Source organism: Hypanus sabinus, chromosome 3 (genome assembly GCF_030144855.1).
Source record: "Hypanus sabinus isolate sHypSab1 chromosome 3, sHypSab1.hap1, whole genome shotgun sequence".
NCBI classification, from domain to species: Eukaryota; Metazoa; Chordata; class Chondrichthyes; order Myliobatiformes; family Dasyatidae; genus Hypanus; species Hypanus sabinus.
In genome coordinates, this window is record NC_082708.1 from 118,479,570 (window position 1) to 118,501,131 (window position 21,562).

General features: G+C 37.5%; 1 protein-coding gene across 1 annotated transcript in view; it reads right to left on the bottom strand.

Moving 5' to 3' along the window:
- prmt9 (protein arginine methyltransferase 9) overlaps positions 1 to 21,562 on the bottom strand; it is a 60,895-nt gene that overhangs the window by 3,325 nt on the left and 36,008 nt on the right. Inside the window, exons 5-11 of the mRNA XM_059965013.1 lie at positions 20,761 to 20,863; positions 10,513 to 10,619; positions 7,443 to 7,635; positions 6,105 to 6,288; positions 3,565 to 4,279; positions 1,150 to 1,303; positions 922 to 1,044 (exon numbers count right to left, since the gene is read on the bottom strand). Of these exons, the coding sequence (XP_059820996.1) occupies positions 922 to 1,044; positions 1,150 to 1,303; positions 3,565 to 4,279; positions 6,105 to 6,288; positions 7,443 to 7,635; positions 10,513 to 10,619; positions 20,761 to 20,863 (1,579 nt within the window). The remainder of the gene's footprint in view (positions 1 to 921; positions 1,045 to 1,149; positions 1,304 to 3,564; positions 4,280 to 6,104; positions 6,289 to 7,442; positions 7,636 to 10,512; positions 10,620 to 20,760; positions 20,864 to 21,562) is intronic.

Genomic DNA, 21,562 nt, shown 5'->3' on the forward strand with positions numbered 1-21,562 from the left:
CCTTTTGCAGCAGGCGGAGCAAAGATGCTTGACAGTGGTCCACACTGGTAAATATCTAACCCAATTCTTGACAGACAATGTCTGTGGAAAGAAATTAATGGGTGACATTTTGGGTCAAACTGCTTTACATATACACAAAGTTTATAGGTAATTTTGTTACATGGAGAGGGATTTATGTCATTATCATTATAGTAACATAATTGTCAAAAGTCTAAATATCCTGAAAATTTCTCTGTATTGCTTTCAAATTTGAAGATACAAATTATAACTAAAAATATTAATATGAATACTGTTTTTATATTTCAGCCTATACTTTGATGAACTAAATTATATTATTCCTAACATTTTTATCATTCACCGGTCTAGCAGGTTGGTATATTTTGCCTTTCTACATGTAATATGCACTTAATATTTACAACAGATTACCTGTCAAACATTTAAAAGACATAGTTACAAGATTAGGGGGTGGTCATTTAAAACCTCCTTGTAGGAACTCTAGGATTTTCAACCTCAGAAGGTTTGGAGGCTGGATTATTGGTATTTAAAGAGGATGAAGATAAACATTTGAAAGATCAAGGTATGAAATGCTACGAGGTAAGGGCACAGAAGAGATGAGACTTGAGTCAGATCAACTATGATTATTTTGAATGGAAGGGCAGGCTTGAGAGGCAGAGTAATCAACTGTTCCTATTTTCTGATGTTTTATGATCTTGCTTTTCATTAAAATTCTATGCAACGAACATTCTATAGATAGTGGAGTCCCTGTTGCAGCTTAACTCAAAAGGGAATGATTCATGTGAATATTTAATAAGCAGTGAAAGAATATGACTAATTTTGGTACTAGAATGCAAAGTTGTAAACTAAAGCAAAATTCAAAGTTCCCATAACCATTGATATAACTTTTTAAAAAATACACTTTACCCTGATCTCACTGCATAGGTCATCAGTGACAAGGTCCAGGAGATTCAGCTTTAATAGTTCCACTGGTTCACTGAGTTGAACATGAGGTAAAGTGGATAAATGCAAGAATACATGGATAGGTACCTGTAGGGAAAAGAAATCAATTTCTTCACACTTACCATAGGAAAATCTATTTAATATAAGAAATTGATTTTGTACAACATGTACAATATACTAACAAGAAACAACCTTGAATTGGTTGATGAAGGGTGCAATATTGAAACCTAATGTGGGTTCTTTTCCCTGAACAGCACTTTCTTGCTGTAAAGTGTCAGACTCGATGAGTATTCCATATATTGTAATACACTGAGGCAGCAACCTTCCCTCAGGTCGAAGCAAGCACCTAAAAAAAGACAAACATTTAAGCAGTCTTATGATTCAACAATTAACAAACTTCATATATCCCTCTCTACTGATGTAGAATGGCATCTGCATCACCTTATACCTTACAGAACCTGACCTGAAGAGGTAAACACCAAATTTAAATCTGGCATTTATGCATTTAACACACAAAAGAAATTCTAATCCCCCCCCACCCCTATAGACACCAAATAAAAAAAAACAGATCCCAAGCATGAGGTGGAGGGATGAGAAGTAATCTAAAGTATGATCAAGTAACTTCCAGGATGAATCCAATTGAAGCAAAGAAATGGATGGGGATTTCAGCAGGTTTGAGGTAAAGTCAAAGAAATTAACTAAAACCAAAGTCATTAACGAGCTTTTTCTTCCAACAAAAAAAAAGCTCCTGATCTCAAAGAGAGCAAAGTTTAATGGGCATGTAGGACTCTTCTTGCAGTATATAGGTAATAGAATTAATTTCATAAGTTTAATATTAACATAAAATATCCCACCATTAGATCAATTCAATGACTTAAGTTATACTTGTGCATTTTACAATAATGGGCCTACCGGGTCTTGAATTAAACTTCATAGAGCTTACAGTTCAAAAATGAATTCCGATCGTTAAGCATGAGAAAACAAAATAAGATGTTCTTTTTGTTCTGGTTCTGTGTAACATGTTACATTCCTTAAGGAGCTGGCTGTCTCTCTCTCCCTTGATAGCTCTTAAATATAACCTCAATACTGAAAGGTTTAATATATGACTCTTCAATTCTAATAGTCAGCTGTCAAGTCACAGAATCTTAATTTGTTTTATTATTTATTTGTTTAGTTTGGACATTGAGGTTTTCTCTTCAACATTAAACTCTGTGGGCACTCTATTTGCTGGAAGAGTGGAATGTGGTGTGGTCTTCTGCTGCTGTGGCCCATCCACTTCCAAGTTTGATGTGTTATGCACACCACTGTTTTTAACGTGAGGTCAAGTTGTTGTCGCCTTCCTGTCAGCTCAAACCAGTCAGGACATTATGTTCTGACCTCTCACACCAACAAGGCATTTTTGCCCTGTTAAAGAGCCCTCAGTAAATGTACTCCTTACAAACGTGCATTCACAGTCGTTGCACTGAATGTATGCACTTCAATATCTTCCCTGGTATATTCTCCTAATGGGTCCCTAAACGAGCTGATGAGCTCAGGTTGGCTTTATGGTGTCTTCCACTATTTATTTTGTGAAGAGGAGCTGAAAATGTGTATATATTTATACTGTATTTAAGGTAGATACTGATGTTTATTTTGTAATATGATTTTAGCTACATTGTGGGGTGTATCATATTCTACTTCATGTGTTGTCTTAAGTTAACTTTGTTGGTAATTAAAGATGGCAAGTCCTAGTGACTAAAAAAAAATCTCATTGCCCTCAGTAAGGGAGAGAGAAAGGAGCTGCCAGGAGTTCACACTGGGTAAAAATAAGTAGTGAATGAACCATTATTGTGTATTCTGGTAGAAATCTTTTTGTAAATATTGGCAGTTTTCCTTTCACTATTTTTGTGAAACTTTTGTCAAACTACATTTGGTTTTTCACACACCTATAAACACCCAAGCACTAAAGTGCTAAGCGACTCCAGCCATTTTTCCTTTGGTCATAATGCACGTATCTAACACGCCCACAGAATTGCTGCTCACTGGATTTTTTTTTTTGTTTTTTGGCAACACTGACTGTAAGCTCTAGAGATTGTTGTGACTGAAAGTCCCCAGAGATCAGCCCGTCACAAACCACCCCATCTGGCATCAACAACCATTCCACAAGTCAAAGTCACTTAGATCATACGTCTTCCCCATTTTGATGTTTAGTCTAAACAACAACTCAACCATATCTGCAAACTTTTATGTATTGAGTTGCTGCTACATGATTAGCTGATTAGATATTTGCATTAATAAGTAGGTGTACAGATGTACCTCATAAACTGGCCACAGAGTATTTGCTCATTGCTGAATAAATGTAGAAATAAACAAAATCACATGCAAATTAAGTTAGTAATCCCATTAAGATCTTTAATTGGCCACTGGCTCTACACTTCATGAAGATGTGGCCCAGGAGAATAAAACCCATTTCGTCATCAAAATATCCCCAACTGAGACAAACCTGGGTTGCCTCCCCATTTTATCTCACTTTTACCATCTGTACCATTAATAAGTAGCTTATTGTTTCTGCAAGACAAGAAGTTTATATGCATTCTTTTAAAGAACAAGATGAAAATTAAGACATACCTAGCAAGGACTGCTTTCTCTACCAGGCCTTGTCGTATAAGTCCACATGTCTCTATAGCATCCAAAATAATCACACTCCAGAGCTTGCCTGACTGAGGCCTTTGCAAAAGTGTCGAGTCATCGTCCAGATAATTATGCCAAAACTCTAACAGATCTTTGGAAATGTTGTTGGATTCTGCTAGAATACTCAATGTAGCCTGCTGCTGTGCTTTCTCTAAGGAACTAAAAACTTTAATGGGTGCCAACTTAGCAGCAATCAGTGGCAAAATTGAAAAGCCCTCTGATACATCTAACAGGTACAAAGTGTCAAAGGTTGGGACTGAAGAACTATGGAAGTCTGTGTTTTCACAATTCATGTCATCCACTCTCTGTGAGAAACAGGTTCCGCTGTCCACTGGTGTTAATGAAGATAATACACTGTTTAGAGCCGATTTGAAACAGTCATTATATTGAGTGTTATTGAGACGAGCTATTTCTGACGATTCAAGCATACAATGGAGGGTCATTCCAGAGTCACTCGTAGTCTGAAGATTGGCCAAAGCATTACACAGTTCAGTTTCACAGGCAAGATGGCTACTTGGCTGATCACTCAATGTGTTCATTTCAATTGTGGTCTTGTTTTCATGTCTCAATACAGCAATACTGTGAAAAACCAGGTATGAATTCTTGCAGGAAACGTCAACTACTAGAGTATCACCATATTTCACTATCTGGCCTGCAACATAAGAGTAGATATAAATCATAAGCCAGATTCTGCTGACCTGTTTCCCTCCCAGAACTTAATTGTATGAATAGTGAAGGACAATTACTCATGTCACAAAACAATGAATACATGAAGATCTGTGCATTCAGCTCGTAACAATTATAATTTCTAGTTCTGAAAATAAAATAAATAAAATTGGGATCCTTGTACATCAAGCACAGAAACCTTTGCATTGCCGATTTACACTCCTCTTGAGCTAAGTGCATGGCAGGAGTTCAGCCTAAATCCTGGCCCAATAAACTGCAAATTTGAAGACTTCACTCCTGGTGAGAAGTGATAGTTAGCATGAAATTGTTCCGTCACTAAGGCAAACAGGGCACGCCAAATTTGAAGCATGCAGCAGCAGCTTTAACTACGTGCTAAATAATAAATACTTGTGTTTGGAGACTCATTACGCTGCTCACAAAAACCTGATGTGGCCAAATAGGATTCCTGCTAAACTGCCAACACTTCACAGATTGAAATTAGATAACTAAAAATAATCTTAACACTTCAACTAAGAACCAGAGGAAGTGTTCTGAAGGTTTTCCAATTACTGTGGGACAGGAAGATAGGCATCAAAGCGCATATGTGACAGAGCAGAAAGTTACACAAAAAGCACAGTTCCAACCATTCCCCATTGTTGTTGACAGGCCTACCCAAAGTAATTGAAAGAGAAATGTATGAAGAAGTGTTTTATATTTTTAGTACCTTCAAATAAGGGAACAACTATCATTTTATTATGATAAATCTGCTTATTTGAGATGTCATCTAATATTGATAAAAATGTATAAATTTTATATATGTATACATTATGTATAAATCAAGGTAAGTATTGATTTAAAAAAGTCTCATCTGCTTTCCTCCAAAATATTAATTATACTTCATTATTTTTATTTAGTTTCTTCAAAATAAAACAGCATTTTTAAATGAAGTATTGGGACGATGCTTCAGATTTCTTGATAAATTCTATCCTGCTCTGTTCAACCCCAATATAGTAAACTGTCTGTGTGGTCAAAGCTTAAAATGAATCTATGGCTTCTCTCTACTTCTCTATCAATTCCAGATGTCCCCAAGATCCTCAGATTTCTTTCACTCAACCGTTAATGGTTGTGTCTGTACCTTAAGGACTGGAATTTCTCTATTCTTCTCCACCTCACTGTCCCCTTTGAAACTTATTTCTTCAAATAGAACTCTGGTCATCCAACATGGCTTGGTGTCAAATTTTACTATGTGAATGCACTCTATTGAACCAGATTGTTGTTGTCTTATTAAGGATAAGTGCTTGATGCATTTTGGTTTCATTTCATTTCATTTGGGGAATACAACAATCTGTGTGTTTTGCTCTGATTTCCAGCATATGCAGAAACTTTTCTGTTCATACTGCTTATATTTGATTGAAAGAGTAAATTTTCACTGAACAAATTCTGAGCAAACTATAGAGTTTTAAATCATAGAGCAAAAGCCACTTGATCTGTCATGCTAGTGTTAGTTATTTGAAAGAGCGGCCTAATTCAGTCCTGCACTCCAGGTTTTCCCTTTATATTAATCCACTTTAGGTGGTTTTGCAAATTATTTTGAAAGTTCTTTAGACATGTGCTTCCATAGCATTTTTTTTTAAAGTGTGACTGAGCGAAAATTCTCATTTTCTGTTTCTATAACCATCGTTTATCAACAGACTGCCACACAAAACAGTTTCTTTCTACTTGCTCTAAAAATATCCTTCATAGTTCTGAAATCACTACTAGTGAATTAAAATACTTTCTCTTAACAAACTTCTCTATTATTTCATACTGACCGAGTGCACCCTGCACAGGATATACAGCCTGTTCCCAACAGGTTTCTTCATCAGGGCCAGTGGAAAGACTGGTTTCATCATCTAACTGCAGAACAAACCAAGCAACGATAGCATCCAGCACACCCTCCTTAACTACTGGCAGATAAAGTCGACAAGGTTTCCTATTTGTAAGTTCTTCCAAGTCCTAATATAAAACATAAACATAATGACCGCCATTTACTGCAGACTTCATATCATACAGTGCATGGTATTTTCAAAAGAATAAGATGCCAAATTACCTCTCAAAACAGTTTTTTAAAGATATTACATAAAATGATTTTTTCTTTTAGTTTCTGAATTACAATATGATTCATAGGCTCAATTATTGTGTAATTAAATAGTGCAAAAATATATCCTTTTAAAAATGCTTACATGCAAACAAATTTCTTAACAATAACAGAAATTTTCCTGACTTTACTCTTTCAAAGAAACAATAATCAGAGTAAATGGTATAAAGGTTAAAAAAGATTCAGAAATACCACCCGAATATCTATACTGATCTTTTACTCCAAATTAACTTTAAACTATTTGCTTCACACTCTGGATACAGCAGCTCATTGGACTTGAGGGCTGAATACTGGAGATACGAGCTAAATCCCATTTCACTTGGATCCAATAGATATCTCAGGTTGAATCCCAATTAAATAAAATTTAGAATAAAAGGTAATATCACAGGTAGGGATGAAGAAACAACTTCATTGTTGTAAAAACCCATCTAGTTTACAAATATCCTTTAGAGAAGGGAACATTCTCTTATCTAGTCTGTCCTGACTCTCTCAAACAGCCCAACTATTAATGGGCAACATTCACATTCTGTGAACAATTATTTTTACAAAACCCTTCAGATGTCAGTATAAATTCACATCCCCTCACCATTGTGTTCAAAGAGAGCACAAACTGTTACCATATACTAATGCTGAGGCTCTGATCTCAAATGCTTTTATGTGCATCAGTGCTGTGACTTGTATCCCATCAATGGGTTTACCCAATAGTGTTTATCCTAGACTCAGGAAACATCAGCGAGCTTATTCTGCAGCTGACCAAATAATCAGCCGACCTTGACGGCTGACATAATAGAGTGAAACATAACAAAAACTGAGAGTACAACTGCACATGTATTCCCTTGCAGTTAATTCTTACATCTTTGCCTGAAAGTAAAAGTGTTGCACTGTTTTTTTGAACAGTAATACGAATATTATACTTCAGTGGTACTTGCAAAATACAGTCACAGGCCAACTTCAAGCCCAGAATACGTTTTCTTGATACATGTCCTTGGAATTGATGCAGCTGTTCTCATACCTGTGGACAGTTGAAGTCAATTGTCATGGCCTGGAAATGATCAGTCAGAGGGCTGTATCCACCTGGTACTCGCCTCATTCGTTCAGTGGTGTAAGGTTCAGCAGCATCACCATTACAAAGCTCACTGCTGACTGGGCTGTACCATGTTATTGTATCATTCATCTGCAACCCACCAATCTCATTGAAGCAAACTCTGACAAATAGGAAAAGAATAAACTTGATTAAAGATTATCAAAAGCTTTCTGTAACAAAACTGGATCTCATAGTTTAACATAAAGTTTAAAGCTTCTTTTAGTCCTTTCAAACATCACAATTCTTTTTGCTTCCAATCACATTAATTTGTTGAAGCCTCTCTGGACTCTGGATTTGGGGATTACCAAACATTATATGGATTTTTTGGTGTAGGCTGTTTTGTCATGTGCTTTTGTGATATCATTAAGGAGGAGTGTTGTCTTATTTTTTTTTAAACTGCATTGCATTTGTGGTTTCTAAATGACAATAAACTGAAACTGAACTGAACTGAAAAACTGCTATAAAATTGTATTTGGTTGCATTATCTGTCCTGGTTTTCCCCCTTGCACCATTTGCAGTCATTCCACTCTCTCTGATATCTTGGGAATGATGTTTTGTAGGACAATATTACTTAGCAGAAGAAATTGGATTGGCTTATAAGCCATAGAATCAAGTCATAAATGCTTTTATCTAGGACTAAGTCACAGCTGAGGCATTCTTTCAAGCAGGTGCTAACCATCTCTTTATCCTTGATAAGCATCTTCAGCTCTCAGTGGTTTGTGACCTTGAGTACATAATCATAGAAAGCCTTTACAGTACTGAAGAATCCATGTATATCAGAGTTATCAGCAAGTTACTGAGCTTCCTATTTTCCTTTCCACCTACTCAGAACCCACAAAATTGGAGTGGGAGCAGATTTCGCTTGATCACAAAGGAGCACCTAAGATGAAGGAGATAATTTTGATGTTTCCATAAATTTTGAAGATTTTTGCAAGTGTTAACATTGGTATATTTTCCAATCTTACTATGGGTGGCCCTGGACTGAAAAACATACAGGAATTCAAAGATCTGCTGCTCGCTTAAACCATGAGTTTTGTGTCAGGTCTGAGATCCAGATTGCCAAATACCCTCATCCTCAATCAATCAAGCAAACTGAAGCAAACAGCTTAATTTCTTCACTTCTCCTGGTGAAAAGTGGTTCTCGAGAAGTGATCCATGCTTTCCAGGGTCTCATCATTGGGGCCATCAGTCTTTGGCTTGTAATTGAAATTAGCTTGGAGCTCAGCTTCTGAAATTGTGCAAGTGCAAATGACACCTGAGGTTTGGGTCATCTCGGCTTGGAAGCATAGTTGTCATGGGTGCCATCAGTTCCAAGGATTAACTTGCTGTGATTCAGTGATGACTAACTAATTCTTAAACATCAAAAGTGAAAGCATATATTTTGAGTGACAAAATCTGCAATTTGTTGGATCATTGTGTCAAAATAAAAATTGCTTGCGCTGACAGATTAGTATTTTGGGTATTTTTCTAAAGCTAATAAACTTGAGACACAGAGGAAAGGTTTTGCCGGCATCCTTTTCAAAATTGTGCAAGTTATTTAACAAAAATATTCCTTTAATTAAATCAAACAAGCTAAAATTCAACGTGAATCTTTTTAATGCGACTCAACATCGTGCATGCACCGGATAATAATTAGCGTTGTTGTCCAAACTCTGAAGAGTAGCCTCAATATGATGGACTGCTTCCCATCAACAGCGTGAGATTTTGAAAGTAACCTACTATCTTTTAATTTTCTGGCAGTTAATGTGCATTAAATAACAGCAATCTTAACAAATCAATAACATAATCAATGGTGGTAAACCACCAAGGGTATTAGCCATTTAAGAGCATATAAAATTGCATATTTCAATAAACATCCTGGAGAGTTCATTTAATGAAATCCATATAATTGGGATAAGAAAGGATCAAAAGTTTGATTAAGTAATTTAGCCTTTGCATGGTGTGCATAACCACATTCAGCTCTTAGGGGAAAATGTTTTTTTTTATTTATCTCATCTTGAATACAATGCTTGCAGATTAGCTGTCCATATCACAGCTGTAAATACAAATTGGGATTAATTGTTTCACAAGATCATTTCAACCAAAGTCAAATTCTTGGGAAGAAATGTAATTCAGCCTGGAGTTATGACACTAGTGAGGCCTTACTGGAAGTATTGTGAGCAGTTTTGGACCCTTATCTAAGAAAGGATGTACTGACATTGGAGAAGGTCCAAAGGAGATTCATGAAAATTATTCTCGGGTTGAAACGCTTATTATGAGGAGGGTCTTTTGGCTCTGGGCCTGTACCCATTGGATTTCAGAAAAATGAGGGGGGAATCTTATTGAAACCTACTGAATGTTAAAAGGCCTCAATAGAGTTAATCTGGAGAGGATATCTCCTATGGTAGGGGAGTCTACGACCAGAGGACACAGAATCATACTTTTGGAATGGAGGAGGAGGAGGAGTTTCATTAGCCAGAGTGTGATGAATCTATGGAATTTGTTGCAACAGGTGACTGTGAAGACCAAGTCATTAGGTATATTTAAGGCAGAGGTAGATAGATTCCTGATTAGTCAGGGTATGAAGGAATATGGTGTGAAGGTAAGAGATTAGGGTTGCGCAGGAAATGGATCAGCCATGATGAAATGGCAGAGCAGACTTGATGGGCCAAATGGCCTACTTCTGCTCCTGTATCTATTACGCTCTTAATCTTGTTAATTTACAAGTTCAAAACTCAACCCTCTTCTCAAACTTCAAACTTACATTTATGCTCAACACTCCCCTTATACAGATGATGTTGAAAATATAAACAGCCTATTGTTTTGACAGAAAATGCCACTTAAGGATGGTGTTAAGAGGCATTTTACGTCAACAAATCATTTCATTTAAAGAGAAACAAACCAAAAGTAGAGGAGAAACACAAGTTGTTTGAAGTAATAGTTGAGCATTGTCAGTCTATGTTGTCATTTTGACTTGCTTCTAACATAGGTACACTTTCAAATAATCCCCTTAACCCACCTGTGATGTCTGCGGATTTCTTGACACTCCACTGCCATGCCAAATACAACAGCATGCAATGGGATAACACGACCAAATCCTTCTGTAGGACCTTCCTGCCCTGCTGGCTGAAAAACAAGTAAAAGGAAAAAGGGAAAATTAAAATGGAAAGATTAGTGCCTACAACTGTGCTTCTGTCAAATTATAATTATTTAGAAGTTAAATAAAAAAGGAAACCAGCACTGATATAACCTCTTTCAAATTCCATTCAGTACTGCCCAAAACATTTTACAACTAAAAAGTACCTTTGAACTATAATAAGAATCCCTGAGATTGAATGAATTAGATGAGGGGTTCTCAACCTTTTTAATGCCATGGACCCAATACCATTAAGCAAGATTCGGAAGCCCCTGAATTGGACAAATGAAAATAATTTCAAGTCCAATCCATGTGATGCAAAGTCTATCTTCTTTGATGGGAATATTCTACAGCACCCTCCGCCAGTAGTAACAGGGACACTGAGGAGCAGATAAGTAGGCAGATTTTGGAAAGGTACGCAAGTAATAGGGTTGGTGTCATGAGTGACTTCAACTTTCCTAACATTGATTGACACCTTAGTGAAAAAACTTTAGATGGGACGGAATCTGCTACGTATCCCAAAATTATTCATGACGTGGTATGTGGACAGGCCAACCAGAAGAGGGGTCGTACTGGATCACTAAACAATGCACCTGGTCAGGTGACAGATCTCTTGGTAGGCATGCATTTCAGAGATAGTGACCACAACTCTCTGACCATTAGCACAGCCATAGACAAGGATAGGAGCAGATGATCTTTCTTTTCTCTTTCTTTTTCATTATCTTTATAAGTACAGCACAGAAACAGACCCTTTGGCCCATCTAGTCCATGCCAAAAGCAGATAAGCTCCCCATTCCCATCGACTTGCACCAGCACCAGCACCATAGCCCTCCTCAAGGAAACCATGTTTTTATGTCACCGCCACACAATTCATCAGGGAAAGAAACACAGTCTTGTGCTGGATCATCTAATTTTGCATTGACATAAAAACATGGTTTCCTTGTAGTCAAAAATCACTCCCAAGACAATTTACCTGGTCATCAGAACCAAAGCAAGCTTTCAAAGATGGGTTTGGTAATTAGATTAGTTTGATCTACAATGACAACTGTGCTGTCTTTACGACAGTTATTTAGTTTATAATATTTTCGCTTAGTGATTCATTCAATAGTATTTTCTAGTTAGAATTAGAAGTGTTTAAAGTATATTCATTGCATGTAAAATATATCGGCATGCGATGACGTCACATCCGGTTTCGCCGCGTCTTGTGGGAAAACACCGGTTTGAAATTAGCGCGAGGGTGGGGGCTTTCCACGAGGCTCACCTGAGCACAAGCAGTTTTGCAGGCATGAGAAATCACAGTGAGAACAACGCTGTAAGTTAATAGATAATCGATATATTGAACTAAGATGTTAATGCTGATCCTGTTAGAGGTAACGACGGTAGATAATGTTTATGCTTTCGTTAGTTAAAGAGTCGCGGATAGTTTGCATGGAAGTGTATTTAAAGTAGTCAATGGAGCAGGTAAACTCTCCCTGTATACTGCACCTTAGTGTAATGTAGTTATAGTCACCTTTGCAAGTATTTACACTTGAAATGTGATATTAAGGAAGGAACAAATACTGTATCAATCTTGTATTGTTTTATCAACAGTTTTCACCATATGTTAATGTGAAGAGTGAACAGTAAATGGTTAATCTTACTGCGATCTGGTTCTTATTAACTGTGGTTTATCCGGACGTTAAATTCGGCGTTTCGTTACACCCGAAGGAGAACGTTACAACAACATAAATTTACAAAACAGACTTATGTTTATATGGTACCTTTCTAATGTTTGAAACTACTCTGCAAGCAATCAAGTATTTTCTTGCAGTAAATGGAAGACAGGAAACAATTAACAGATACAGTCTCAAATTTTGATACAAAAATCACATTAGCTGCCCAATCATTAGGTCAAAGAAGAAATAAAGAAGAATATTTTAAGAAGCAACTTGAACGGGATAAAGAATGCCATTCTTTGGAGTGTGTCAGATAAAGGCACGACCAAAGAAGATTGTATGAAAGGACAGGAATAAAGAAGTGCTAAAATAAGTGAATGGAGCCTTCAGATGTGGGACAAATTGTACAATCATATTTTTGACATGATAAAGGATCAGAAAAGAGATTCCTCAGTATAGAGTACGGATTTAACATAGTGACTACTATGTTAAGATTTGGTATTAACATTCATAGAAATCTAAGACTAGAACAAAACACACCAAACAGAAAAAGCTTTCCAATCGTTCCCTGGAAGTGTGAATGGTACAGAAAAAAAGTTAGTGACATACATGGGATTTTGAGGTCAGTGATAAGGAATGATGCTCAGGATTTCCCTTCGCCTCTTAGACTGAGATATTTTGAAGATGACATCACCAGAACTCTCAAGTATTGACAAAGGATCAATAATTTCAAAGGACATCCTTATTTTTTGAAACAATACCTTTGAGATACCTTCCTGGGTTGTACAGAGTTTACATGTGAAGCAACCATTACCGTATTCCTCCAAAGATCCTCAGACAAAAATATGAATTTTAGCATACCAACAACACCTTAACATGCACTTTTCAGTTCAATCCTAGAAATAAGTAAATATTTGATTACGCCAAAAGATAGACAGCAAAGGGTAATGGTAAATAAGACCATGAAATACAGGAGCAGAATTTGACCTTTTGGCCAATCTAGTCTATTTCTCCATTCAATCATGTCTAATTTTTTCTTTCAATCCCATTTTCCCACTTTCTTCCCACAAAGACACTAAGACCATAAGATATACAAGCAGAATTGGCCCATTTGGCCCATCAAATCTGCTCTATTTCATCATGGCTGATTCCATTTTTCCTCTCAGCCCCAACCTCCTGCCTTTCCCCCATATTCCTTCATGCTCTGACCAATCAAGAGTCCATCAACCTTCCTCCGGCAAGGGGAGCACGCACCTAAGTCTGACTAAACATTGCACACCGTCTTTTGCCTCTCTGTTGGCAGTTTTGCTCAAGTAAAGGGATGCTGCCCTGCCCACCCACGCTCAGTGGCTCAGGGACATCATGTCCAGTCTACACCATGAGAAGATCCACTACTCAATCCTCAATTCGGAAATAAAGTTCCAAAGGGTGTGGGGACCCTTTCTTGAATATTTTTAAAATTCCCAGCCAGACTAAAGGTCCATTCTTTCTCCCTTTCCTCAGTACATAAATCCCTGAGCTCCAGCATTTTCCAGTAAAGCTCTTTGGACTCAGATTTGTTATCATACAACAGCCTATTAGAAAAATACACCTCTATACCAATGCAGCTCTGAGGGGACAAAGGTTCTGTCTAACCCTTTTTGCCAATGCATTGATGACTTAGAGTTGGGGACTGGGAGGAGTAGGGTGATAATGTTTGTACTATGGGTGCATCTCCTTCATGAATGTGAATTGTACATTTGACACATTTGTTATGCACTGCACAATTCTCCTTTACACTACGTTCTCTTTATTTAAAAAAAACAATAAAAATATTGTTGAGAGAACTAGAGATCACAAATATAATCTTTGTGTTATACCTTCTTCGTATGATTGCAACTTTATCTCTTGATAACAACAGAAGTAAAAAATTATAAATTTCTTTTGCATGCATTTCATGCCCTATTTGGAGATGTGAAGTTATATACATATCTATATATATTTCTCTTAATTTTATTATGCCAATGAAAGGCAAAGACTGATTTAAACATGCATCATAATGTTGATGGGCAAAGTGTAAAATTTGAAACGCAATTAAATTGCATTGTGTTTTCTGCTGAAAAGAATCTATCAACCTCGGCCCTAAATATATTTAAACACTTGGCCTCCATGGCTGCCTGTGGCAACAAATTCTACAAATCAACACTCTCTGGCTGAAGAAATTCCTCCTCATCTCTGCTCTAAAAGGATGCCCATCTATTCTGAGGACATGTCTTCTGGTCTTAGGCACTCCCACCATAGGAAACATCCTCTCCACATCCACTCTATTAAGACCGTTCACCATTCAATTAGTTTCAATGCGGTCACATCTCATTCTTCTGAATTTCAGTGAATACAAGCCCAGAGCCATTAAACGATCTTCATACGACAAGCTATTCAATCCTGCAATCATTTTTGTGAACCTCCTTTGAACCCTCTCCAGATTCAACAAATTTTTTCTAAGATAATGGGCCAAAAATAGCTCACAATACTCCAAGTGAGGCCCCACCAGTGCTTTATAAAGTCTCAACATTACATCTTTGCTTTTATATTCTAGTCCTCTTGAAATGAATGTTAATATCGCATTTGTCTTACTCACCACAGACTCAACCTGCATATTAAACTTTAGGGAATCCTGCACAAGGTCTCACAAATCACTTTGTACCTCAGATTTTTGTTTTTTTTCCATTTAGAAAATAATCAACCCTTTTATTTCTTCTACCAAGTGCCTGACCATACACTTCCCAACACTCTATTCCATCTGCCACCACTTTGCCCATTCTCCTAATCTGTCCAAGTCCTTCTGTGGCCTCTCAATATCCTCAAAAGTGCTCACTCCTTCACCTATCATATCATCTGTAAACTTTCCAACAAAGCCATCAATTTCATCATCCAAGTCACTGATACAGGCAGTCCCCGGGTTACGTACGAGTTCAGTTCCTGAGTCCATCTTTAAGTCGGATTTGTACGTAAGTTGGAACAAGTACATCTAGTATTATTTAGCGTCAGTTAGTCAAACTTTTGTCTTAGTATATAGTATATATTTTACCTTTCTATGCATATAAAACACTTAAGAAACATATGTATTCCAATGATTAAACCACTGTGTTGCTTAGTAATAATTGTAGCTTTCATCAGGGCAGGGCCTTTCACATGCTCCATTATTCTCACTTTATCCATTATCCTTTAAAATTGTTCCGATTGTTGACCGACTGTAGCCTAACGATTTTCCAATTACCGATGGCGTTTCACCTCTTTATTATTTCCACTTTATTTTCAATTGCGATCGCTTCCCGTCAATGGAACAGAAACACTGTGGGCAGTGGGTCCCGAGCTCCGCTGGGTCCTAAGGACCACCACACTGAATTCCCTGGGTCTGCACTGAGACACGTTAAATGGGACTAGTGGGGGCTGTGCTGGGATTGGGTATTTGATCCTCCAAAATATTCCGCATGGGAATTTAAACTGGAGGTGGCAGTGTTTTTTTTACAAAGTCAAGTTGTGAGCTCGACATCAACCCGGCACGGGAGCAGTCTGTCACTAGATCGAACTCGGGGGCCTCCGTTCTCCAGCCTGGCGCTGACCTCACTGTGCCACTGGCTGACTGGAACTGGGGGGGTGGGGGGGTCAGGGTGAATCTTGCTAAGAAAAATTTAAGCCAAATACAAAGGTAAACACTCAACACAATGTCAACGGCAACAACTTAAAATGGCAGACAGCGGTTTCCTCCCTCGGTTCGTAAGTATGAGTTGTCTGTAAGTCGGACATTCGTAACTCGGGGACTACCTGTATATAACTTTTTATCAGTCCCAATAGATCCCTGTGGAAGACCACTAGTCACTGGCAGCCAACTAGAAAAGGCTCCCTTTATTTCCACTCTATGGCTCCTACCAGTCATCCTCTGCTTTATCCATGAAAATCCAAGTACACAACATCAATCAATTTTCCTTTGTCTATCCTGCTTGTTATTTCTTCAAAGAATTCTAACAGATTTGTCAGACAAGATTTTCTCCTGAGTAAGTCATGTAATGCAGACAAGATTTTATCATGTGCCTTCAAGTACTCAGAAACCACTTCTTTAACAATCGACTCCAACATCTTCTCAACTACCGAGATCAGACTGGCTGGCCTGTAATGTCCTTTCTTCTGTCTTTCTCCCTTCTTGAAGAGTGGAGTGACATTTGCAATTTTCCAGTTTTCCAGAACCATACCAGAATCTACTGATTCTTGGAAGATCATTACAAATGCCTCTATAATCTTTTCAGCCACCTCTTTCAGAATCTTGAGATGTATATAATCTGGTCCAGATGACTTATTTACCTTCAGACCTTTCAGTTTCGCAAGAACCTTCCCCTGGTAATAGTAACTTCATACACTTTATAACACCTGGAACTTCTACTATACTGCTAGTGTCTTCCATAGCGAAGACAACCGCAAATTACTTTTTCAATTTGTCCGCCAATTCCTTGTCCCTCATTGCTACCTCTCCAGCATCATTTTCCAGTGGCCCAATTCCACTGTCACCTCTCCTTGACAATTTATGTATCTGAAGAAACTTTTCATACCCTCTTTAATATTATTGACTGACTTATTTTCATATTCCATCTTTACCTTTTTGATGACTTTTTGTTGGTATTTAACAGCTTTTCAATCCTCTAACTTACCACTAATTTTTGCTCTATTATATGTCCTCTAACAATCATTAATGTATAAACAATTGCAATCCCAACACTGATAGTATCTAACAGCACTCCTTTGTCTAACCTACTTGTTGCTTCAAAGGATTGTAACAGATTTATCAGGCAAGATCTCCTTTTGTAACTATGCTGACTTCATTCTTATATATTTCCATGTACTCTGAAATTTCATCCTTAATAATTGACTTTAAAAATCTTACTAACCACAATGGTCAGGCTAACCAATCTATAATTTCCTGTCATTTGCCTCCCTCCCTTCTTAAACGTCAGTGTCACATTTACAATTTTCTAATCCACTGGAACCATCCTTGACTCCAGTGAATCTTGAAAGATCATTGCTAATGCTCCATAATCTCTTCAACTATTTATTTCAGAACTGTGGGGTATAGCCTACCTGGTCCAGGTGATTTCTCCACTTCCAGGTCTTCCAACTTCCCAGCACTTTCTCCTTAGTGGCCAATACACTCATCTCCACGCCCTGACCCTCTTGAATTTCTGACATGTTATTAGTGTCTTCCACTGTGAAGACGGACACGAAGTACTGACTTAGCTCCTTTACCATTTCCTAATCCCCCCATTACTACTTCTCAGAATCATTTTCAAGTGGTCCAATGCCCAGTCCAGTCTCACCTTAACCTTCATGTATCTAACAAAAAAACTTGTCTTTTTTTATATTATTGACATGGGAATTTAAGCATGAGCATTATCCTAGAAGAATGAGAACTTTTCCATCTCTCCTTACTTGCGTCTTGAGCTAGCCTACTCATAATGGGAAAACAATCCATAGCTTCGGGCTCCTTTCCAAAACACTGGCTTTTGGGTTGCCAGTTGCCCACAATAATTCTGAGTGCTTTGTGACATGGGTCCTTTACTTGTTCCAGCTGACATCTGATGGCTTCCGTACAGCATGTGCAAATCCTAACAATATTAAATGACAACTTGGTTGCTTGCCAATCAAGAACTCTGACAAATAGCAAAAAAGGAAGTAAAAAGCTCTGATTCATAAAATTATTCGATATTTTACATATAACCAAATAAAGAGTGAGATGTACTTATGGGATTAGGATAGAGACTAAATGTTCTTCTTTTAATGATTTTCATGTAATATGTTTGCAGATAATACAAGAACAAGGATCATATCAGCTGTAGAACAATATTGGGGAGTCGGTAAGAATGGAAAAGCAATGGCAGATGGAATTTAATCCTGCATCTTTGGAGAAGTAATATTTAGCAAATACTTCATGAATGTATATACAATATGAATACACAATATTGCAAGATCCCTAGGAAATACTGAGGAACAGAGGGTGCTAGGTGTACATGTCCGAAGATCCTCTAAGAGGACAACCAAAGTAAGTAAGGTGAGCAAGAAGCATGAGGGACTCTTGTCTTCGTTACCAGAAGTATAGAACATAATAGCAGGAAGATTATAGTATAACTATATAAATCAATACCTGAGCCACAACCAGATTATTGTGTGCAGATCTCATTGCCAATACAAGGGTCTGACATCTGACACGTGAAGTTGGTACAGTTTGTGATCTTTTCCATGACAATTTCATGTGTCAGCTGCAAGATGTTCTATATTCTACAGTTTCAAAGTTGGGAATCACCTGCACCATAAATCAACAGTATCTGATACAATGCAACACAACTAAATTGCAACAGCTATTCAAAGTCCATTTGCAAGTTCAGATGAGTAACTTCTAAGAGTAGTTAGATGAAAATGGTAGTGGCCATCCCAACTTTCCAGTATTGCATAACAATAGACATTGCCACTGGTCTTCAAGGGTAAACATAATGTAAACAGAACCATAGAAAAGATATATTATGCTGCTATAATGCAGTAGCAGCATTTATTAGATTCTCGAATGCAACTCTTCAATTCCATATTAAAAATGCTTTATTGAATTTAATGGCCAGAGTGTGCATGCTTCAAATAGAATCCTGCTCATCTGCTTTGCATGGGACTGCACATTAATGACCATAATTATCAGAAATCAAAGCCATCATGTTCAAAACATAATACAATGGGGTTTCAAAATCGGTACAAGGGATTACTCCAGTAAACAGGAGCATTGTTGTCTATGGGATCTTGCAATTGTCGAATTACTTTGCACTCAAGTATTAATTTTTTTTTAATGTAGTGTCAAAAACCTTTTATGAACATTGCAGCAAGAAGCAAAATTGATTTCACAATACAGAGCCCAGCTCAAGAGATTACTGCCACCTGCTGACAGAATTCTGTTAGAATCACCAGAATCTGCACACCAGCAATATTAAATTTCTGCATGGAAAATTCTGGATTGCTCTAACCTGTGTTGTGTTCTAAAGGACACAAGAGGTTCAGTAATAGTACTTGAAGAACTGCAAGAACTACTGCTTATAATCCCAAAAATAAATTCATTTTGTAGACAACCTCAAAGTAGATTAGTTTTGCTTCATCTCATTTACAATTTCTAGATAATGCTGTTATGAACAGGCGAAATAAGTTGAGAAGGAACGCAACTATTTTTTCAACTCAATGAACTTCCAGTGCTCTAAGAAATATTAACTGTGGCTTTCTCTCTAAAGCCATTATCTGTCTTGCTACTTTGCTATTTCTACTTCAAAGATCAGCTGCTTTTTTAAAACTTTTGTATTGTTGTATGCAAATTGACTGCCATTATTATATTTCAAGTAGAACAAGTCAGGGCCTCAACACTACTGCACAGTGCCATCAGATAAATGTGACAGGAATTAACACTGTCATCCATCTCTTTCACAAATGTGTCTTTACCATGAGGATGCAGTGATAATTTTCAAGTTCATTCTGAACAGCTGCAAACACCTGATTCTGTTTTGCACCCAGCGATGAATACTGAGGCACGTGCAGCACAGGAAGACCAACTTTAAAAAAAAGACAGCATGGCCTACCCAAAATTTGCTGATCTGGCAGTGCAAGCAGCAGTCCATAGCCAAATGCTGCAGACTAGCACATCACAGGGTGCAGGGTTAATGCTTAGAACAGTACTTGCATGGTTTCATGGGGTGTAACACAGTTTAGGTTCCTTAGACAGCACAGCAGCGAAGTGGATAGCACATCACTTTACAACACCAGTGGTAAGTAATAGGGGTTCAATTCCCAACTCTGCCTGCAAGGGGTTTGTATGTTCTTTCTGTTGACCATGCAGTTTCCTCCAGGTGCACCAGTTTCCTCCCACTTTTAAAAGACATATGGTTAGGGTTGTGGGCAAGCTACGATAACACTGGAAGCATGGGGACGCTTGTGGGCTGCCCAGCACAATCCTTGCTGAGTAGCTTTGGCATAAGCAACGCATTGCATGGCATATTTTGATGTTTCATTGGGCATGTGACAAATAAAGTTAAGCTTCGATCTTTTCTTTTTCCGCCATTGGACACCAAGTAGATGGGCCCTGTGTGAAAGCCTTGTAAACACTGCACTGCTAGAAATCTTGGCACAAAAAAGTCAATGCTATGTTGATGTAACATAGATGTTGTAAGCAAATATACAGATGAGCTCAGTATAATGAATGATGGAAAAGAAATGTCTCATAATATAATTGTGTAAAATTTATACAAAGACGATCGAAGAATTTACTTTATCTGAAAAGCTTGACAAACCCCTTTATTTTCAGCCTTACAGTATTCAAAATAAATAACCATGAGAAAAAGTAACCACACAAGAAACTGATTGTGATACTGGCATTCTAAATATAGTACTCAAATATTGGATGGTCACATTTATGTAAAATACATACCATTGGTGGCAGAAGAAGGTATTTCCATGCATGTATCAAACTCTCCACGATTCCTTCACCAAACAGTCCAGCATCCACAGTCTCCGTGACAACAAGCGACACCCTAAGGACAAAATTGGAAGCTCTGTACTTATTCAGAAGTTAGAAGAGTCAATCATAAGATGATACAAAGTCACGCTTTATTCCAGTCTATGACTACATTAAATTAATATAACTTGCGGGTCTGGGTGCAAACACTTTGATTGATCAACTCATGATGTGTTTGACAGCATTGCTACACTGAAATCACTTTATCCATGAGCAGGTATTTTGGAAGGCGTATACAATGAATTCCAGTTAATTGGGATGCATCGGGACCAGTACATTTTGGCTGATGTTTCATGGAATTAGTTAAAAAGGATTAAAAAAGATCAACTGGGCAACAAATTATGTATTTAAATAAAGTACAGAACAAATTAGAATAATACAAATATCACTAAACTACTATAAAACTGTGTATTGCTTCCTAATTTATTGATGGACAAATTAATCCAGTGTACGCTACCATGCTCTTTTGACTGTAAATGAATAAAATCAGTGCAGATAACTAGTACAGCTAATGGTCTACTTTCATTGATTGCATTCTCTAAGTCTTCATTTCCATTGTAACATTCAAGATGATTGTCAATACCTTCAAATGCTTCATAGTTCCTAACTTGTTGAAGTATTGAAATCATTTCATTTATTTATTGACATACAACACAGAGTAGGCCCTTACGACCCTTCAAGCCGTGCCACCCAGCAATCACCCAATTCAATCCTA